Genomic DNA, 23,567 nt, shown 5'->3' on the forward strand with positions numbered 1-23,567 from the left:
GCGCTCCCGTGAAGTCCTTGAGGGTTTAGGGGTGTCCCAGTGTCACATGGTGGAGTGCCTGAGGACTCAGTGGCGGACATTTTGAGCCTTTTATGAACCCTTTCCGTAAGTCAACATTAGATGCTGACTTTGCCTCAGGGAATTACCCACAATGCATTGCGACGTGAGGTTTAACACGCAGTTCCCAATGGAAGAACGGAGACATAAAAAGAAGCAAGGTAAACAAGGTAAACTGAGTCTGTCTCTGAATGTTCACCCTGAGTTCAGCGCGTGCATGAGTTTTATAACAGAGCAACATATTTCACAGCGATGGAGGTGGAGGTGCTTCTGCAGGTGAATATGAGCAGGTATTTCACCACAAAGGCAAAACAGCTGCAGCAGCGAAGGAGAGAGAGACGTCATGAGGAAAGACTGCTGCAGAGTCAACGAGGAAGATGAATGTACTATTCCACTGACGTAACATTTAACCATAAGATCATAGCAGCCTATAGTTATGAATATAAGTATGAAGTTTGAGTGTACTATTCCACTGACGTAACATTTAACCATAAGATCATAGCAGCCTCTAGCTTTTAGGTTCAATCCAACAGGTAAAAGGACCTGGAAGCAGCTGAAAATGAAATATAAAAACATACTTCAAAAAGGTAAGGCACATATTGTTAGGCTATGATTGCAGCTGTCTTTAATTTTAATGAAACATTTTATAATTGACTGAGGCTATTACACAAAGTAAATATTAATTCCGTGGCCACTTGAAATAGTAAATTAATCCCCTGATAAAATGCATAAAATGTGCTCTGAGGTAAGAGCAGGTCCAGAGGAACAGCGCTAGCTTCTAACAGATGTTCCTCTGAAATGATGAAACATCTCATCTGGCTCAGAGTTTCATTACCTCTCTTTCTGGAAGGATAACTCAGAGTTTCCCTTAACTCAGGGTTAACTTACTCTGAGTTTCCACATAAGCCGCTTTCTGGAAGACCCCCAATAACTCCCTGTTTGGTCAACACCTCATGCAATTCTGTCCAGATAGCAAGTTGGTTCATTCCAGCAAAGTGCTGTCGCCAGTAAAGAGCTGCACATGTACCAGTGAAGCGTGGCAGACAACATCTGGGCTGGATCTCTGTGTTTGTACAGCTGATGCTCACGACTGTCTCCAGGATGTTGCAGTCTTGTGTGATCTGGCTCCAGCAGACCACATACCTGTCTCTATGAGACTAAACCTTGAGAACCTACCTGAGTTGACCAGTAATGATAATTATGAACAACATTTTAAAGTAGATTGGGCAAAGATCACAGAAGATGATTTATTGCTTTACAAGTCACAAACTGATAAGAGCCTCGGAAATATTGAAGAACCACTTGATGCAATTATGTGTGGCAACGTGAACTGTAAAAACCAAAATCATAATCGTGATGTGTGTGTAATGTATGACAACATTGTGAACTGTTTCAATCATGTCAGGAAATCATTTTGCACAAAAAGGGCTAAACAACATCATCTTCGTCCAGGATGAATGAATATGTGTCTGAGCTCCATATAGAGGCAAGAGAAGCTTTTAAAAACTGGGTTTTATCAGGAAAAGCAAGACGTGGTCCAGAGTGTGAACACAAGAAACATGCAGATGCTAGATTTAAATATGCTGTGCGCTTTATTAAAAGAAGTCAACAGGCCATGAGGGCAAACTCCATGGCCAAAAGGTTCCAACAGAATAAAGCCTCTGGTTTCTGGAAAGAAGTTCAGGTTGCCAATAACAGTCAGATGCCCCTGCCATCCAGTGTTGATGGGGCTGTTGGGTCGGACAGTAGATCTGTGGAGTAAACATTATAGGGATATGTTCAACAGCGTTGAGACCCATTTCATATCGCTGACGTTCCTCCTGATGCTGGTGTGTGTATCAGACCTGACGAAGTGTTGTATGCCGTTGAAAACCTGCGTTGAACAAAGCATGTGGCCTCGACCGAATAGCAGCAGAACATCTGAGGCATGCTAGCAGCAGAGCTTCAGTGGTACTTGGGATCAGTGGCGGATTTAGCAAATTGGGGGCCAAGGCGAAGGTACGTATGGGGCCCACCCATCCGATTTTTTAAAGAGAACGAAAAAAGATTTTACCGACTGAATGGTGGATAGGCAGGTAAAGCTAATCTACAGGGAAGTAAAGGTTGGAGAGGAGGAAAAAAAACTTCCCCTTTAAACCCTACATACACTTATTTACTCCAAAATGAAGGTGGAAAGCAGAGAACACACAACGTGTAGCACTACACACACTAATAGTCACGATGGAACCGAACAGAGAATAAGGTTTCAGATAACTCCTGTCTTTGCCAAAATGCTAGGAAAACCAGCACTGTTTATTGTGTGTGTGTGTGTGTGTGTGTGTGTGTGTGTGTGTGTGTGTGTGTGTGTGTGTGTGTGTGTGTGTGTGTGTGTGTGTGTGTGTGTGAGAGAGAGAGAGAGTGAGAGAGGTTGTTCTCCACATCACACACTCCTGACACAGAGGTCTACTTGTTGACATTGTCTCACAGGTCTTTACACCAACATGATGCGCAGATGTAGGAGCTGTACCTGTAAAATGATAATGAATAATAAAAAACATTGTCACCAACTAACAATATGGTCTATGAACAAAATTAGCTTCTTTCTTCTATCATGAAGTGAGAGCATAACAAAAACAACAGTCCATCATTGGGATTAAAAAATATGAATTTTGGTATTGAATGATTAGCTTCTCTCTTTTGTGTCTGTTTGAAATTGTTTTAACCAAAAGGTCTTAGGCTCACAAAAGCAGTGGGATACATGAATACAATGGTAGACACATGTAAATAAATGTCTAAAACCAAATGTATTATTATATGTTGGGGATCATGTGCTGTGGCTGGCTTTGCGGCCTGCGTGCGGCCTGCTGCTGATCTGCAGAGACGGACTGGAGCTGCTGCAGCGATGCTGTATGTTGTCCTCTGGACCCTGGCAGCTGTGAATCCTCTCTGTAAAATACATCACTAATAGTTAGTGTAAGTTCACTGAAAGAGAGTAACGACTACACACCACACGTAACGAATGCTACGTGCTAACGTTGCTAAGCTAACAGAAAGCCAGCTATGGTCAGGGCAAAAGCTAAAAATGCTTCTGCTAGCTGCGGTTAGCAGAAGCTAACGTAAACACAGATACAGTCTTACAAACCCATAACAGAGATCTAACACTACTAGACGTACTAAGTTCACTTCAAGAAAGTTAACGGGGATCATAACAATATTATATTATGCACTATTCAATCTCATACACACCCTGAAGCCAGTGTCTTAAGCTTGAGCGCTAATTCCGTTTAGCTAGCGCTAATGAACAAGATATTTACAGTCTTTTAAACACGTAACAGAGATCTAACACTACTAGGCGTAGTAAGTTCACTTCAAGAAAGTTAACGGGGATAGTGACAACATTTTATTATGCACTGTTCAGTCTCCCAGAGACCCTGAAGCCATCTACGTCTTGTTAGCTTGCTAGCTCCGTGTTAGCAGCAGCTCTGGGTGGCTTACAGGTCCCGTTACTACGTAACGTTAAATGTGCTATTGCACAGTTCCGTAAACACGCTTACCCATTTTCAAATGGATCCCTTTTCTTTGCGTTGTCCTCTTTATCGCCGGTATCGTATCCTTCAGGCTGTGAAGCTGCGCTGTGCTCTCCAGTATAGCTTCGGCTATAGGCTCAGGCTAAACTGCCTGCTCCTCTCTCTCACACACACACACACACACACACACACACACACACACACACACACACAATGAAGCTGTGTGCGTATAATATGACACAGCTTTCTTTTCTTTTAATTGAGCCTCTTGGATAACTTTGTTTCATTTTTGCTTCTATTCTTGTCTTGCTTCTTCTGAATCGTCTCTGTGTAATTTCCTCCTGTCACTGTGTGTTTATGTTTCGCGCTGCGCACCGTTACGGACGAGTGCATTTCATTGTGAAAGTAGGGGTGTGTGGACACGACAGATAACCATGAACTGGACATTTTAACTACTACTTCAACGTTTCAACGAATTTCATAAGAATATTAATACAACTGACCATGCTTTTGAAGCGTTCATGATGATAAGGGGCTTTTTATTTTATTTTTTTATTTTTGAGGTTGGTTGGGGCCCCTCTACTACGACCACTGGTAGGGGGCCCCAAGCAGCCGCCTACCTGTGTCTCTATGTTAAAACCGCCTCTGTGTCCAAGACCTCAAATTAAATGTATCCTGAGGACATCTACTACACAGACATAACCACTCTTTAAAAGCGATGAACATCAGAGGAACATGAGCGCTACATGGCTGCAACGCGCCTGCTGTCACAGTGTGCTGCTGCAGCGTGTGTGAGCTTGTTTGACCCAGTGGCCTGTCATTACATGGTGTCTGAGTCACTGTGTTTTCAGCAAGAGCTCCCAAAACAAGAGCTTCCAGGAGGAGGGATCCCGAAGACAGTCGCCTGCTGCAGAGTCTGTCGACTCCATGCAGGAGAACGACCCTGGTGATTAAATTAAAGCTTCCAAAAAACACTAAGTTACCACCAAGGTCTCCACAGAACACTTAGAGGAACAAACAGAGGACACACAGTACGATCCGACCAAGGGCCAGGAGACAAACAGGGTTCAGATACAAGAGTAACGAGACACAGGTGGACACAATGAGGGCAGCACATACACAATCAGGAACCAGGCAGACAAACAAGAATAAAGTGTTTTGATCATTACAGCATGCAAACATGTTCTAGTAGGTAACTCAAAGACAAGTATGATCCTGACTGAGAGTAATCTGTCCCCTTTAAACTAGTTTTGACACAGATTCAGTTCACCAGGAAGAAGAGCCGGTACTCGGTCCTGCCATCAGAGGAACGGGAATCAAGACTGTCAAAAAACATGTGGGAGTAAGATGGATACTCTTCAGCCTTTGATCCTGAATGCGTCCCAGACACTTCTACACACCCAATGTTGAGACTATGAAGCACAACGGAATAAATCTCAATCCAAGCCAGATGTGCTTTCAGTGTTTTCATCAGCTTCAGAGGTATTAATTCAAGAAAACAGAGGCCGTTTGTGGTTTCCCCGTATCCCTGAATCTTCCATGAACAGGCCAAAGCACACCGGCTCAGAGTCGTCTCTCAACAAGACCGACTCTCTGAAGTCCAGGTTCTCAGGAACACGATGAACTCTGATCATATGATGGGACCTCTGGCCCTGCACGGCTCAAAATTAGGTGTTCAAAGAAAGCAGTGTTGGCGCCCACTGTGGTGCTGAGGAGACGCACCATGTGGGGATCAGCCGCTCTCATTTAATTTAAACTGACGTCCACAAATGGGGAAGAAGGGACGCCCCCAATTTGAACATGTTTTATTCAATCACGTCTCTTATCTATGGAGGATTAACCTGGTTTAAATACATGGAAGAGCCTTCTGGAGACCCTGAAGGCGTGATTGGTCACAGGGCCATGTGACCATTAACATGCGCTGTGATTGGTCAGTTATGTGTGTATATATACACACACACACACACACACAGGGCTCCAATATGTTTGTCACTTTCCTGTCAAAATAAAGCTCAACATCGCTTCTAGTGGCTCAGAGGCAGCAGGAAGAAGCTGAGGGTTAATCTTTAACATGATCATAAAGTCATGACACATGATCAGCTGCTCTCTGAGCTGCAGGTTCACACTGGTTCCCCACAGTGTTGGAGCGGGACAGCAGCCATCACATCAACAGGAAACTCTTCTTCCACACAGACCGGGTCCACACAGCAGAGAGCTGCAGAGGGTCCAACCCTCCCGGTGTGTTTCATGAGCAACCAGCCGCTCTTTGCCGGTTCATGTGTGGACCTCCTGTCTCTGAGAAGGAGTCCACGGCTCAAAGTGGATCGGACAACAGAGACCTGAACCTCCAGGTGAACCCGTGGGTCTCCATCAGGGGGCTGTAGGTGATCAGCAACATGAACAGGTATCACTCCACACTTTAGTACCTTCAGCGTCTTCACTCTGACTTCATGTTGACTGTTTCTCTGCTCGTTCACTTGAACCTTGACTCTTAATAAACCTGTAAATCTATAAAACACAATCAGTGGTTAAGATTGAGTTCTGATACTGGACTAAAGTCTGGACTTTGGTCCTTCAGGTGTTTTATGAAGCTCCTATTTCATGTTTATTGAGGCCTCACAGATACAATACAGTGGTGGTTGCATAATCTACAGGTGAATCATTACTTTATATACCTGCTGTATCATATTTGATAGCTCCGCTGTCATAAGGACGGATGCAGGAAAACATTCATAAGACTTTACAATAAGTCACCTCTTGGTAGATCCTCTGTGGATTAATTATTACTGCACACGTTTATGTTTTTTACACTTCATATACACGACACTTTACGTTTTGCACAATCTGATTGCTAAATTAATACTCTGCAGCTGTACTTGTATTTCTCTCTCTCTCTCTCTCTCTCTCTCTCTCTCTCTCTCTCTCTCTCTCTCTCTCTCTCTCTCTCTCTCTCCCCCTGGTGGTCAGTGAGGGTTACAGCTGGTCTCAGTGTTCCTGTCAGTCAACAGAGTTCATGTTCAGCTGAGGTTAATTCAGCCTCCTGACTTTAACTTTTAAACGTCATCAGTTCAAATCCCTTCAGTCCAAGAAGATGCTCCGTGTCACATCATTACAGCTTCTTTCATCAGATCTTCACATTCTTCCCAACAGCTGCTCTGCCTGAAGATTAAAAACAGAATTCCCTCCCTGCTGCTCTTCTTCTCTGTTAGGACCCATCAGAGAGCAAAGTCCTCTGGACCAGAACCAGAACCTGAACTTGGACCTGAACCCAGCTGTGTGTCCATGAAGAGTGATCGGTCTAAAGGTCATCTGATTAAATTCAAAGATGGACGCCGTTCTTATGACCCAGAGTAAGTTCTTAAAACAGATGAAACAGATGACTAACTGTTCTGATTCTCAGTTATGAAACACAGAATTGGTCGTTCATCATTTAGTGTTTTCATGAAGATCAATCATGACAGAATCAATATATTTTACTAACTGCTCTGTAGCTGTTTGTATATGAATCATTAACTGTAAACAGTCTCTGGTGCAAACACAATGTGAGTTTATTCCTCCTCAGAGTCGACCAGGAGAAGTCAGAGTTTCAGAAAACTACAGAGTTAAAAAAAACACTGCTGTAGTTCAATGTCAAAGTATTAAGTTCTAAATCTTAACCTTTCCCTCAGTCAAACTGATTTAACGTGACTGTGAACAAATATTAAACTCTGAGACCAAAGACTGCTCGTTAGATCCTCCAGAACCAATTTATATCTCATGTTTAATCTCTACGGAGACGTCGGAGCCAGCAGATCATTTCAAACAGTCCTGCTGAGATGAGGCTGCTCTCGGCGGGCAGCAGAGCGCTGACTGCCCGCCGAGAGCAGGACCTGAAATCTCCAAAATTGTCCGGGTATATTTTGAAGTAGGCCGAATCTTGAAAAAACGACCACAGATTTGAAGCTTCAACAACTAACTTATCATCTGAAATCATCCTAAAATGACATTTTGTGACTCAGAAACACGAACATTCAGAACATTCACATCTGCCATTGTTCCCTGTTGCTGGTGCAAAATGCATTCTGGGATATTGGCTGTCCGAAGTACGCACAAGAACCTCTAATGCATCTTGGGTAAAATGAGCAGAGCAGGTTGCATCCAGGCATTTGGTCTGTGGACCAGCTGCAGAGGTTCTGGGTCTACATTCAGAGGTCTGGGAACAAGTTATAAAACTATGCAGACTAGTGTCAGAAGTCTGGAGGCAGAGTGCAGTTTGATGAAGACTTAGTGGTTCAAAAGAGTTTCCTGTTGGAGGGTTGTCCTCATGAATCATAGTTTTATTGTTGGGACTTGCCACTGACTAAGATTTGAACATTAGAGACACATTAAACCCCTCGTTGGTTGAACTTTGGGTTTCATAATGTCCACTGAGTGTATAATACACTGGTGAACTTTACATTACTGTGTTCTTTGTGTGTTTTGTCTGCTGGATATTTTTTGGATGATCCTAAATATAAGAGTCAAACTTCTCCAAGATGTGACTCCAGTAGTTTTAGTTTTTGTGTCTCATTGTAACGACTAGTTGGTTGAATAAGAACACAACAAGTCACAATAAAGAAGCTTTGTTTTCTTTACCATTAACTACAAGTTTGAATGAAAATAACTTCACTTTTACTGTTCAATAAAACCAGTGGAAGCAGAAAAATAAATAGTTTATGTTCAGTAAATCTCAGTGTTTCTATCAGGTCACAGCAGCAGAAAGAAAAGTCTCCTGAACCCAGCTGTGTGTCCATGAAGAGTGATCGGTCTAAAGGTCATCTGATTAACTTCAGAGATGGACAACGTTCTTATGACCCAGAGTAAGTTCTTTAAACAGATGAAACAAGATGACTAACTGTCACACAGATGGTCGTCCTTCATCTCCAGTCTTTAGCATCTGGTTTATAAAATGATGAATCATGACACAACATCTTTAACTTATTGTTGTGTTTGTGTTGTAATATCATGAACAATAAACAGTCTGTGGTGCAGACACAATGTGAGCTGATGGTTCATGACTCCTCCACAGAGAGGACCAGGAGAGCACAGAGGTTCCCAGAGGTCCGTCTGCCCAGCAGCATCAAACACACCTGGACTCCATATTTATGGTCTGTACCTGTACAACTACTTTTACATGTCTTCTGTTCACCATCATCTCCATGCTGCACTCTTTAGACCAGTGGGTTGTCAGTCTGTCCAACATGGATCTGATGTTTGCTTCCATGGTTTTAGTTTGTCATTCAGAGAATATTCTGTTCCAGCTGCTGGAGGAGAACATCCTCACTTTTGTGAAGGACGAGCTGAAGAAGATCCAGAAGGTTCTGAGTTCAGATTACCCAGAATGCTTAGAGAGTCAGAGAGAGGATGAGGAGGTGTTGGATGGTGAGGATAAAGAGCAGAGGAGGAGGAGCAGAGAAGCATTTCAGAAGATCTCACTGCACTTCCTGAGGAGCATGAAGCAGGAGGAGCTGGCTGACTGTCTGCAGAGCAGTAAGAGGACTTCTCTAAAGATTTAACATGCTGGATGAATGGAACGTTTACTAATGTCTCAAGAGATGGACCAGAATATATTCATACTCATTCTTTGAGGAAATGACATGTTAAAAATCTATTCTGATCTTCTTGTTGTTTGTTCATTCAGGACTTCTTGCTGCAGTTTGTCAGTGTAAACTCAAATGTAACCTGAAGAAGAAGTTCCAGTGTGTGTTTGAGGGGATCGCTAAAGCAGGAAACCCAACCCTTCTGAACCAGATCTACACAGAGCTCTACATCACAGAGGGAGGGACTGCAGAGGTCAACAATGAACATGAGGTCAGACAGATTGAAGCAGCATCCAGGAAACCACACAGACCAGAAACCACCATCAGACAAGAAGACTTCTTTAAAGCCTCACCTGGAGGAGAGGAACCAATCAGAACAGTGATGACAAAGGGAGTGGCTGGCATCGGGAAAACAGTCCTAACACAGAAGTTCACTCTGGACTGGGCTGAAGACAAAGCCAACCAGGACATCCAGTTCATGTTTCCCTTCACGTTCAGAGAGCTAAATGTGGTGAAAGAGAAGAAGTTCAGCTTGGTGGAACTTGTTCGGCACTTCTTCTCTGAAACCAAAGAAGCAGGAATCTGCAGGTTTGAAGAGTTCCCGGTTGTGTTCATCTTTGACGGTCTGGATGAGTGTCGACTTCCTCTAAACTTCTGCAAGAATAAAGCTCTAACTGATGTCACACAGTCCACCTCAGTGGATGTGCTGCTGACAAACCTCATCAGGGGGAAGCTGCTTCCCTCTGCTCGCCTCTGGATAACCACACGACCTGCAGCAGCCAATCAGATCCCTCCTGACTGTGTTGACCTGGTGACAGAGGTCAGAGGGTTCACTGACCCACAGAAGAAGGACTACTTCAGGAAGAGGTTCAGAGATAAGAAGCAGGCCAGCAGGATCATCTCCCACATCAAGAACTCACGAAGCCTCCACATCATGTGTCACATCCCAGTCTTCTGCTGGATCACTGCTACAGTTCTGGAGGTCGTGTTGAAGACCACAAAGGGAGGACAGCTGCCCAAGACCCTGACTGAGATGTACATCCACTTCCTGGTGGTTCAGGCCAAAGTGAAGAATGTCAAGTTTGATGGAGGAGCTGAGACAGATCCACACTGGAGTCCAAAGAGCAGGAAGATGATCGAGTCTCTGGGAAAACTGGCTTTTGATCAGCTGCAGAAAGGGAACCTGATCTTCTATGAATCTGACCTGACAGAGTGTGGCATCGATATCAGAGCAGCCTCAGTGTACTCAGGAGTGTTCACTCAGACCTTTAGAGAGGAGAGAGGACTGTACCAGGACAAGGTGTTCTGCTTCGTCCATCTGAGTGTTCAGGAGTTTCTGGCTGCTCTTCATGTCCATCTGACCTTCATCAACTCTGGTGTCAACCTGCTGGCAGAAGAACAAACAACCTACCGGTTGTCTAAAGTCTTTAAAAACAAACCTAAACCAAGACCTCTCTGCCAGAGTGCTGTGGACAAGGCCTTACAGAGTCCTAATGGACACCTGGACTTGTTCCTCCGCTTCCTCCTGGGTCTTTCACTGGAGACCAATCAGACTCTCCTACGAGGTCTGCTGACACAGACAGGAAGTAGCTCACGGACCAATCAGGAAACAGTCCAGTACATCAAGAAGAAGATCAGTGAGGATGTGTCCCCAGAGAAAAACATCAATCTGTTCCACTGTCTGAATGAACTGAATGATGGTTCTCTAGTGGAGGAGATCCAACAGTCCCTGAGGTCAGGACGTCTCTCCACAGATGAACTGTCTCCTGCTCAGTGGTCAGCTCTGGTCTTCATCTTACTGTCATCAGGAAAAGATCTGGAGGTGTTTGACCTGAAGAAGTACTCTGCTTCAGAGGAGGCTCTTCTGAGGCTGCTGCCAGTGGTCAAAGCCTCCAACAAAGCTCTGTAAGTACAGAGAGAGTTAGATTCATAGATCATAACTTAAATACGCTGCTATCTTTTCTACTTATTCTTTATTTTTTCTTCCTCCTTGTCTCTTCAGACTGAGTGACTGTAACCTCTCAGAGAGAAGCTGTGAAGCTCTGTCCTCAGTCCTCAGCTCCCAGTCCTCTAGTCTGAGAGAGCTGGACCTGAGTAACAACAACCTGCAGGATTCAGGAGTGAAGCTGCTGTCTGCTGGACTGGAGAGTCCTCACTGCAGACTGGAGACTCTCAGGTCAGGATTCATCAACATGTTCAACCAATGGACACTCAAATCCTGATTTACATTCATGGATGAACTCGTATCCTCCTTCAGATTGTCTTAAGATGTGATATGTGTGTTATTGTGTGTTTGCAGGCTGTCTAGCTGTAACCTCTCAGAGGAAGGCTCTTCTTCTCTGACCTCAGCTCTGAGCTCCAACCCCTCCCATCTGAGAGAGCTGGACCTGAGCTACAATCATCCAGGAGACTCAGGAGTGAAGCTGCTGTCTGCTGGACTGGAGGATCCACACTGGAGACTGGAGACTCTCAGGTATGAAGAGGCTGCAGCCACAGAGCAGAGGCGGTTTTAACATAGAGACATAGGTAGGCGGCTGCTTGCGGCCCCCTACTAGTGGTCGTAGTAGAGGGGCCCCCAACCAACCTCAAAAAGAAAAAGAAAAAAAGAAAAGAAAAAAACTCTTATCATCATACAGAATTCAAAAGCATGGTCAATTGTATTAATATTCTTAAGAAATACGTTGAAACGTTGAAGTAGTAGTTAAAATGTCCAGTCCATGGTTATCTGTCGTGTCCACACACCCCTACTTTCACAATGAAATGCACTCGTCCGTAACGGTGCGCGGTGCCAAAGATAAACACACAGTGACAGGAGGACTGGAAATTACACAGAGACGATTCAGAAGAAGCAAGACAAGAATAAAAGCAAAAATGAAACAAAGTTATCCAAGCGGCTCCATCAAAAGAAAAAAAAGAAAAGACACCGATAAATATTTAGGAACGCTGCCAAAGATGACACACTTTTTTACGGCTACTGAGGATACAGGCAGGAGCGCCGAGCAGACATTGGCCGCGTTTCCCAGATTCATTAAGACGCTCTTAAACGCTAAGAGCGTCTTAGGAGCGTCTTAGGAGCGTCTTAAGAGCGCTGTGAAAGAAGGACGTGTTTCCCAGAGTCGTTCTTAGCTTAAGACGCTCTTTCACTAAGAAGGAAACGTAAGTTCAGTCTGATCCACTCTTAACAGCCTTCTTAGCGACTAAACGCTGACTGCAGCCGCGTCAGGGAAAGTTATATCTGACATTCAAAGGAATACTAAAACCATGCGTCATGATGAATGTGCGCCCACAGCTGCAGAACACTGACGCAAGAAAAATAATAGCATAAAAAGAAAAATAACGATATAAAAATAAAGAATTACCCCTGTGTTCCAGTCACTACATAAATAAAATGAATCATCATTACTATCACTCATTATGTTTTCACACACATTCAGCATCTGCATATGAGTTTACGTTAGCTATAAAAACATCAACAACCCTGTGGTATTCCACAGATATCAGGGAACTGACAGGTGTAACTGAACTCTGCTGAACCTCATCAAGAGAGGCTCCTCGTCTAAAGACGTTACTGAAGTCCACGTGAGAGACACCGCGGCTGCAATACAGCATCACCTCTCTGCTAACCAACAGCGTCGCCCTGCGTGAAGCCAGATAGTTTACATAAATGCATGTGATAGTTTACATAAATGCATGTGATGGTTTACATAAATGCATGTGATGGTTTACATAAATGCATGTGAGCGTCAGCACTTCTCCACTCAATGTGCTGTCGCACCGGGCCGTCCAGTCCAAGTACCGGCTTCCCCGTGTGGAGATCCAACGCCTCGTCACGCTGGTGTCACCACACATCCAGAGGCCAACCCGCTGCAGTGTTGCCCTCAGCCTGGTCTTTACGCAGTGGGGAGCTTCCTGGAGGTGGTGGGGGACGGCACCGGCCTCAGCAAGGCATCGGGTTCACGGAGTGTGGCAGCGTGACACCGATCCTCCTGCGCCATGCGGACACACATCAGAATGCCACCACACGGGACCAGGTCCACCAGGTCCACCGTGGATTTCATGCCATGGCTGAGATCCCCGGTGATTGGTGTCGTGGATGGCACACACACACACACACACACACACACACACACACACACACACACACACACACACACACACACACACACACGCGCGCGCCCGTAGCATAAGTGCACCTGTGTGTGTGGACCACAGCGTGTTGTGTGTGATTCATGCTCTGATAAAGTGGTGGGTGATGGATTAATCTGGCATGGATTGATTTAGTTTCATCTCCACGGCGGTGGACAGCTCCCACTAAGAGCGTCTTAAGAAGCTTCTTTGGCGAGATCTTAAGAAGGCAGTTAAGAGCGCGTCTGGGAAACACTCGTATCTTAGCGCTCCTTCTTAGCCGAAGTCCTTAAGAACGATCAAAATCTGGGAAACGCAGCCATTGACGTTTTATAAATATTAATATCTTCGCCAAAATCCTTCACAGAGATATGGTTTCAAATCTGGTGGAATCAGTAGACCAGGGGTCCCCAAACTTTTTCCTGTGAGGGCCACATAACTTTTCTCTTCTCTGACGGGGGCCGGGGTCAGTTTGTAACAGAAAGAGTGAGACGATCGCAGGGATGCCTCAACGTAAACATTTATGGTTTTCCAGAAGGCCACACATAACCACACATCACCAAATATTAACCCTCTCTGGGTTCTTCACAGAAAAAAAGTCCAGGAGACATTAACTTTCTGTTGTGCACAATCTTAACAGGTAAAAGTTCAGCTGAGGTGTCAGAGCAGAGTTTGTAGCTTCTAGCAGGCTTGTAGACGCCGCTGTTTGCAGCTCTCTCTCATCAACTTCCCTGTGAAAACCACAAAGCAGCCTGAGAAACCAAACTAAGTGATGCAGCACCTACACAGCACAATACATTTCACTACCAGTATGGTTGTGGAGATGGATTTAATCCCAGTAGATTTTATTCTAACTAGATTTGTTTCACTAACAAGGACCACGCTTCTCCTAACTGGTGTTGGTGGAAGGTTTATTATTCAGAACCATAGATTCTTGAGCTGGAGAAGGAAAAGGGATGTGATGAGGGGGTAAGGGATGAGGGAGAGTTTCAAACCTGCTGAATTAAATAGTTCTCCCACTAACGATGTGTCATATGTGTGTCTCATATCCATTTATGTTGTGATGGTTTATATGCAGATTATAATCTGATCAGAACAATATGCAGACAACAGTTTATGAAACACAACTTGATAGTGTTTTATTGTAATGTAACAAAATAGTTGATTAAAAAGATGATAATCATAATCATGAGTCAGGCTGAAGAGCATGATGAGCTGTCGTCATGGGCCAATCAGAAGAAGCTCCATGAAGTAACAGAGGATGACCGGATGAATAATAAGTGGTCCATGTGAACATGAATCCCAAAGCTCTGTGATGAGAGTGATGTCATGTCCATGTTTCATGCTGCTCTGACCCCCCTCCTCCTTTCAGGGTGGAGCCTGCTGGAGTCCGATGGTTCAGACCAGGTCTGAGGAAGTGTAAGTGGGCTTTGAGTTTGATGAACACATTCAACCATCTGCACACTGTGACATCACTCATTCACATCTCTGATGTCATCATCAAAGTGTCACTAGATGAACAGATGATAGATTAATAACTGCAGCTGTATTGTGTCTTGTTCTCTCCATCAGATTCCTGTGAACTCACACTCGACACAAACACAGTGAACAAGAGACTCACACTGTCTGACAACAACAGGAAGGTGACAGGTGTGATGGAGGAGGATCAGTCATATCCTGATCATCCAGACAGGTTTGACTGCTATCCTCAGCTGCTGTGTAGAACTGGTCTGACTGGTCGCTCTTACTGGGAGGTCGAGTGGAGAGGAATAGTTTCTATATCAGTGAGTTACAGAGGAATCAGAAGGAGAGGAAACAGTAGACACTGTTGGTTTGGAATGAATGATCAGTCCTGGAGTTTGGAGTGTTATGGTGGTGTTTACTATGTCCGTCACAATAAGACAAAAACATTCGTCACCTCCTCCTCTTCCATCTCCTCTGGTAGAGTAGCAGTGTATGTGGACTGTCCTGCTGGCTCTCTGTCCTTCTACAGAGTCTCCTCTGAAACACTGACCCTCCTCCACACCTTCAACACCACATTCACTGAACCTCTTTATCCTGGGTTTGGGTTCTGGTCCTTGTCTGGTTCCTCAGTGTCTCTGTGTTCTCTGGAGGATTGAGAGTCTCCTCCTGGTAGAGAAACCTTCTCTCTGCTGTCCAGATAGTTCCTCCTGTACAGGATGACACACAGCTGATGTTAGCTAGCAGCAACCTGGGCCCTGTTCCACGTACCTGGTTCACTGATATAGCTGGATAACTTCCAGGATAAGATGACATAGATCAGGATTTTCGGTTCCACAAAGCCAGTTTAGATCAGTCACCATAGCAACACATTGAAATCCCCTAACCTGGTCGGGAGCAGGTTTAGTGAAAGTTCACTGGATAAGTTGGCCACTCCCACCGGACAGAAAGCAGCTCTCTTCCTCATTGATGAAGGAGCGATATTAGTTTTATATTAGTTTTATAGGGAGAGAGTTCTTCCAGATCACCAAGATCCGTTCTCACATCATGATGACGTCATATGAGCGCTATCCATTCTGCTGACAAGGACTCATTTATTTATGAGACTTTCTGGAGCCGGACATTCATGTACATATATGTACATGCAGACTGGATCACAGAAGGATTGTGTAAAAAAAAAGAGCACAAGGCACAGCTCGCTTTTTAGCGAGTGGAACATTTAAATAAATAATAATAATAATAATTATAAATAAAATTTAAATAAATAAATATAATCGATTGATTTGGGTGATGAGGCACTTAAAATTAGCCGATACATTTCTTTATTTTTTGACACATTTACTTGTCTTATATGTTGCTTCAGTGACTCGTGTTACACGGCGTTACGCTGCGTTCACAACAGGAAGTGTTGTGAATATTCACTACGCTTGAATGTGAAAGCACCATTAGATTTTGTCATGATTATGGACTTAAATTCATCACATGTAGTCATGATCATCTTCTGCTCGTCAGCAGAGAAAAGAGACCATCTTTCTCTCAGTTTATTTGTCATTTTAGAAAGAGAACATCATGAATTTGGCGTTTGACTTTTCTCCCTTCTGAAGAGCAGCCGGCACGCACAGTTATCCTGAGAACTGACGTCTAGTTAGAATGAACGAGAGCGTTTGAGGGAGGATCCACCTTCAGGGAACCGACATATCCTGTAGTTAATCATCTCGTTAGGTTAAGCTGGATAACAGGACATTTGATCGTATTTGTGGAACCACGTACGTGGAACAGGGCCCTGATCTCTCAGTGGTTGTAAACAGCTGCAGCAGGTGAGGGGTACCTGCAACTGGTCTTGAGACATTTGTTTGTGTGAAGAAAAACCTCCGAATGTCAAACGAGAGTCTTTCTGGATCAGATTCAGCTTCTGTGGAGAAATAATCACAACTTGTAAAGAGTTGTTTTGATTTGAACAAACTAAATTCATCATCTTTGATCGTCGTGTAACAAATGAACAAACTTTGATAAGTGACGTTGAGATCAAATAAATCCTAGTTTTGGATGATTCTAGATCATAATTGACTTCTTGCATTATCCGTTGTTGTGACCTTTAACCTTGTTATTGTAAAAACAAATAAAACTGGTTTGTATTTTGTACTTTCCAACCAAAGTCCAGTCTTGCTCGTCTCTGAAATCGTCTCCATGAGGTGAGAGAGCTCTTCTCCTGCGATAGGCTGACAGGAGTGAATGATTGTTCACTCCTGAAGGTTCCCAACCACACGGGTTCCTCCTCCATAGGCCGCAAGGTGAACCACGAAAAGTCTTTTAGAAAACAATTCCCGCTCCACAGTCGTGCATCTACACAATCTTTAGCTCATAAAAAAGAACGAGTCATGTTAAGTTACCAAAAAAAAGTTTGTCGCTGAAATTCTAATCGATTGTGGATGCGGCGATGTTTTATGCCCAACTAGTTTCTTCAGAGCGTAACAGGATATTCGTCGCGAGTGCCATCAACTTGTAGCAACAGAAGTCCAACAAAGAAAGGCTGAAAACATTAACAGCAGGTAAACACGCACGCACGCACACACACACACACACACACACACACACACACACACACTGTGGTTGAGTGACTGAAAGGTACAATTCTGTGTGAGAGATATGTCAACAAACTCATTGAGCTATCCTTTTTGTTTCGTTAAGGCCAATTGCAGAAAGCTGCCGAGTTGAAGGATGACCAAAGTTTTTTGATACACATAAAAGACAAAGACTGTGCGGCTCTGGAGGTGCAGAACCACAAAGGCTGCTCCAATCAGTACACCAGGTTTTTTGATGAGGCTTGAAAGACCAGAGAAAGAACAATAAGTCATGTGTTATATTGCATTTCAAGGAGCTACTAACTGAACATTATGAAAGTAAACCTTCAATCTGCATTCTGTTGCATGTGCAAACCATCACAACACTTATTAATGTCTTTACTCCTCATTCACATGTGTTTTAGGAATGAGCCCATGTTTGATGTCAGCTACAAGATATTCTGTGAGGATCATTTGCCAAAGGCTGCTTGTAAGCAAAGAGGTGCTGAGAATGGGCCAGCTGAGGAAGACCTTCACAGGGCTCTCAAGTTTTGAAGACTGGCAAGCGTGACAGATATCCCCCTGGAGCCGTTGACGGACTGCAGGGGGATATATCTGCTTTTTTAGCTGTTTGAATATTGTGAAATTATGAATATCATTATGACATTGTAGCTGATTATGAAGTCACTTTTCAACAAAACTGTACATTAAAATCTCATGGCCATGTACATGTGCATAGCAGAGGTCAGCTTGAACAAGGCCTTGAAATCGCCTTTTGAATATTGTAAATTGTGAAGTTACGAATATCATTATTACGTGTAAGCTGACGTAGGGTGTCTATAAACAACGACACAGTGATAGATCCAGTGGCTGAAACCAGTGCACTGCTTAAGCGGTTACTGACGCTGTAGATGCTGTTGGTGCTATTCACAATCGGGTTGTGGGCACGTTTCCATTGACACACTCTCCTCAATAATCTAATTTAGCTTTTTCGCTGAGTGAAAATCAATGTCTTTCACTTGCGCAAAAGAAACTGTGGATGGAAACTTGGGAGGAAGCCATGAATATGGCAACTCTGTGGGGTGATGTCTGCCTTTACTCTGTGATTCATTTCAAGGTAAAATAAAACACTGGCTACATGGGAACAGCACTCAGCCCGGCAGCCAAACAGTCACTGCTGGTCCTGAATGAGCGCTGGAAGCGGTTTCATCCAGTATTCGCACTGGATGAAGCCAGTGCGACTACGGAGAATAGTATGAACCCAGACACGGAGAATAGTATGAAACCAGACACGGGGCACTGGATGTTCCGACATTTGTTTTATTTGTGGTATTTCCACAACAAGCATGACGCAGAAATACTTGTTAATGTCCCATGGTCGATAGCGGAAATGAAAACTGTTTTACAGGAACGTGACCGGGCTATGTGATGATGGTAACTAGGGCTAACGGGACTCAAGCCGCGCCAGCTTTCCATCGCAATTGGTTGCGAAAAAGCAAAGAGCGAGTTAACCACATAACGTGTCGAGCGAGTAAAATCAGGCAAAAAAGTGTTGCGCTTTTGGTGTGAATACGGAATAAGCCAGCAGACTTTTGTACGCCTTGAAACTTTCCTGTGTGTAAAAACTTGTCTCCAGTACGCAAAATCCACTGCAAAAAAAAGTGTGTGTAAGAAAAGGGTAGGGGGTGATCAAGAATTGTCTGTGATGTAATGCCTACTGTGGAGGATATCATAAGGTCTTGAGGTAATCAGAAGTAAAACACAATATTTATGATTGATTAAACTTTTAAATCGGTCAGATTAGAACACGACAGGAGGGTTAAACTAGCAACAATGTATCAACTTTATACCAGCGGTTGCAGTCTGGCCTGTAGCGTTAGCTCAGAAAACACACGCTATGTTATGTTGTGTAAAAGTCTGACCTGTTGGGGCCTTCTGGTTCACTCACAACGTTCTGGTTCACCTTCAGTGCAACTTGGTAACGTTACTCGTGCTGCGCTGTGCCGCACGGTAGCTAGCAAGAGAGAAACGAGTCAAAACCAACACACTGTCATCGTTTTGTGTACCGCAACGAAGTAGTGTTAGCTCACTAGTGCAGTAAAGTAACGTTAGCTCACTAGTGCAGGAACGTAACGTTAGCTCACTAGTGCAGTAAAGTGACGTTAGCTCACTAGTGCAGTAAAGCGACGTTCGCTCACTAGTGCAGGAACGTGTCTCTCTACTTCCCTCTTAAAGTCACGTAGTGTTACACGGTGACTTTACTTGAGGAGACTGTGCTGTCTGTAATTAAAGTACGTTACATTTGCTAAATGCTGTCAAAAAGGAAACATGAAGGAATAATAATGAGCTTCGTTACCTTCCTGTTGTTGAAGTTGAAGTGGACTCTGGTAGCTCTTGCTCCGATATGTCGAGAGAAGCAAGTATCCATCGGCACACAACGTTAAAGTCCACTGTCATCGTTTGTGTAACACAACGGAGTAGCGTTAGCTCACGAGTGCAGTAAAGTAGCATTATCTCACGAGTGCAGTAAAGTAATGTTAGCTCACGAGTGCAGTGAAGAAGCATTAGCTCACTAGTGCAGTAATGTTAGCTCACTAGTGCAGTAAAGTAACGTTGTAACACAACGGAGTAGCGTTAGCTCACGAGTGCAGTAAAGTAGCATTATCTCACGAGTGCAGTAAAGTAATGTTAGCTCACGAGTGCAGTGAAGAAGCATTAGCTCACTAGTGCAGTAATGTTAGCTCACTCGTGCAGTAAAGTAACGTTAGCTCACTAGTGCAGTAAAGAAGCGTTAGCTCACTAGTGCAGTAATGTTAGCTCAGTAGTGCAGTAAAGTAACGTTAGCTCACTAGTGCAGTAAAGTGACATTAGCTCACTCGTGCAGTAAAGTACCGTTAGCTCACTCGTGCAGGAATGTAACGTTAGCTCACTAGTGCAGTAAAGTAACGTTAGCTCACTAGTGCAGGAACGTAACGTTAGCTCACTAGTGCGGTAAAGTAAGGTTAGCTCACTAGTGCAGTAAAGCAACGTTAGCTCACTAGTGCAGGAACGTGTCTCTCTACTTCCCTCTTAAAGTCACGTAGTGTTACACGGTGACTTTACTTGAGGAGACTGTGCTGTCTGTAATTAAAGTATGTTACATTTGCTAAATGCTGTCAAAAAGGAAACATGAAGGAATAATAATGAGCTTCGTTACCTTGCTGTTGTTGAAGTTGAAGTGGACTCTGGTAGCTCTTGCTCCAATATGATGTCGAGAGAAGCAAGTGTCCATCGGCACACAACGTTAAAGTCCACTGTCATCATTTGTGTAACGCAACGGAGTAGCGTTAGCTCACTAGTGCAGTAAAGTAACGTAAGCTCACTAGTGCAGTGAAGAAGCATTAGCTCAGTAGTGCAGTAACGTAACGTTAGCTCACTAGTGCAGTAAAGTAACGTTAGCTCACTAGTGCAGTAAAGTGACATTAGCTCAGTAGTGCAGTAACGTAACGTTAGCTCACTAGTGCAGTAAAGTAACGTTAGCTCACTAGTGCAGTAAAGTAACATTAGCTCAGTAGTGCAGTAACGTAACGTTAGCTCACTAGTGCAGTAAAGTAACGTTAGCTCAGTAGTGCAGTAAAGTAACGTTAGCTCAGTAGTGCAGTAAAGTAACGTTAGCTCACTAGTGCAGTAAAGTAACATCAGTTTACTAGTGCTGTAATGTAACATTAGCTCACTAGTCCCGTAAAGTAACATTAGCTCAGTAGTGCAGTAATGTAACGTTAGCTCACTAGTGCAGTAAAGTAACGTTAGCTCACTATTGCAGTAAAGTAACGTCAGCTCACTAGTGCAGTAAAGTAACGTTAGCTCACTAGTGCAGTAAAGTAACGTTAGCTCACTAGTGCAGTAAAGTAACATTAGCTCACTAGTGCAGTAACGTAACGTTAGCTCACTAGTGCAGTCAAGTAACATTAGCTCACTAGTGCAGTCAAGTAACGTTAGCTCACTAGTGCAGGAACGTGTCTCTCTACGTCCCTCTTAAAGTCACGTAGTGTTACACGGTGACTTTACTTGAGGAGACTGTGCTGTCTGTAATTAAAGTCCGTTACATTTGCTTAATGCTGTCAAAAAGGAAACATAAAGGAATAATAATGAGCTTCGTTACCTTGCTGTTGTTGAAGTTGAAGTGGACTCTGGTAGCTCTTGCTCCAATATGATGTCAAGAGGCACACAACTTTAAAGTCCACTGTCATCGTTTGTGTAACGCAACACAGTAGCGTCAGATTACTAGTGCAGTAAAAGCAGCGTTAGCTCACTAGTGCAGTAAAGTAGCGTAAAGCGCACCAGTGCAGTAAAGTAACGTTAGCTCACTAGTGCAGTAAAGAAGCGTTAGCTCACTCGTGCAATAAAGTAACGTTAGCTCACTCGTGCAGTAAAGAAATGTTAGCACACTAGTGCAGTAAAGTAACGTTAGCTCACTAGTACAGTAAAGTAACGTTAGCTTACTAGTGCAGTAAAGTAACGTTAGCTCACTAGTGCAGTAAAGTAACGTGAGCTCAGTAGTGCAGTAAAGTACTGTTAGCTCACTAGTGCAGTAAAGTAACGTGAGCTCAGTAGTGCAGTAAAGTAACATTAGTTCACTAGTGCAGTAAAGTAACGTTAGCTCACTAGTGCAGTAAAGTAACGTTAGCTCACTAGTGCAGGAACGTGTCTCTCTACTTCCCTCTTGAAGTCACGTAGTGTTACACGGTGACTTTACTTGAGGAGACTGTGCTGTCTGTAATTAAAGTACGTTACATTTGCTAAATGCTGTCAAAAGGAAACATGAAGGAATAATAATGAGCTTCGTTACCTTGCTGTTGTTGAAGTTGAAGTGGACTCTGGTAGCTCTTGCTCCAATATGATGTCGAGAGAAGCAAGTGTCCATCGGCACACAACGTTAAAGTCCACTGTCATCGTTTGTGTAACACAAAGGATGCCCCCCCCCCCCCAAAAAAAACAAACAACTGCTGCACCGACTATCAGACAAGAAAATGATTTTTTTTAAAAAGATCAAGTGATGTTTCCTACAAGATCTCTGGAACCACAAGGTTGATTGACTTCATTTAAATTATTAAAATACAGTAAAGATTTGTGGGAAGAGATCTATCCGAACAGAAAAGTAAAAAAATACCGGTAAGTTTATGTCATCACATAAAACCCGTCACCTCAAAAAAACCCTGCCTTCACTTGTTCGTACAACAGTTACTTTTAACCTTTCTGTTAATAACTACACCTCAGAAAGTATTATTTCAAAAATAAACACATCTATGTGATATTAGTACCTGAAAAGTCCAAGTGAAGCCGGCTGTGTCCTTTTCCTCCTGCTTCGACTCTTGTAGACTGCAAACTGTGGTCGTGGCTTTCCTGCTGTTTTTTTTCTTTTTTCAAACGCGTCACACGTCTTAAGGCGGGAAATATGCAGATTTTGAACACAGGCTTCAACCAATCAGAGCGTGTTTAGGAAAAAAGCTTCTAACTTTTCCATTTTTGCACTGAACGACACAGTTTTTTGACTAAAATCGTTAGTAACAGGCTACGGCTTTGTTTTATTGATTTTTCCTGCAGATTCCGGTTCTTTAGGTCTTTATCTTTCCACAGAGGTTGTTTCACTCTGTAGGTTGTTGTTTAGGTCTTTCACAGTGGAGTTGAAAACACTCAGAGCGGCTCGAAAACGCATTGTCGGGAAATCTTTTTTAGAATATGCTGGGTGTTTATAATAATGTTTCAAATGTTGTAAATATATATATCTATATCTATATCTATATATATATATCTCTATATAGATATATGTATATATATTTATATATATATATCTATATCTATATATATATATATATATATATACATACCTATATATACATATATATATATATATATATATATACACATACATATATATATATACACACACATATATATATATATATATATATATATATATATATATATATATATATATATATATATATATATATATATATGTGTGTGTGTGTGTGTGTGTGTGTGTGTGTGTGTGTGTGTGTGTGTGTATATATATATACGTTAGCTCACGAGGCACTTTGGTGCGTGATAGCTAAACCTAACATCTGTGTTGAAAATAATGCTAAAATGGATTATAGTGTATTGCTGAAAAAGGAAAACCTGCTCTAAAAGATTGTATTGTGATTCACAACAACATGTGTTACTGTATTGTGAGTCACAGCAACATGTGTTACTGTATTGTGAGTCACAGCAACATGTGTTACTGTATTGTGAGTCACAGCAACTTGTGTTACTGGATT

General features: G+C 43.2%; 1 protein-coding gene across 1 annotated transcript; it reads left to right on the forward strand.

The window, feature by feature from the left end:
• Positions 1–5,839: 5,839 nt before the first annotated feature.
• Positions 5,840–15,411, forward strand: LOC137779863 (protein NLRC3-like). The gene is given in 10 exon segments (XM_068568067.1): positions 5,840–5,943; positions 6,773–6,913; positions 8,288–8,401; positions 8,611–8,689; positions 8,843–9,071; positions 9,223–11,026; positions 11,124–11,297; positions 11,421–11,594; positions 14,619–14,665; positions 14,819–15,411. Coding segments are annotated over 10 exon segments (3,459 nt in total).
• Positions 15,412–23,567: the final 8,156 nt, after the last annotated feature.

This window comes from Clinocottus analis, unplaced genomic scaffold (assembly GCF_023055335.1).
Source record: "Clinocottus analis isolate CAN_PGR_092001 unplaced genomic scaffold, fCliAna1.0.p SCAF_8, whole genome shotgun sequence".
Classification (NCBI taxonomy): domain Eukaryota; kingdom Metazoa; phylum Chordata; class Actinopteri; order Perciformes; family Cottidae; genus Clinocottus; species Clinocottus analis.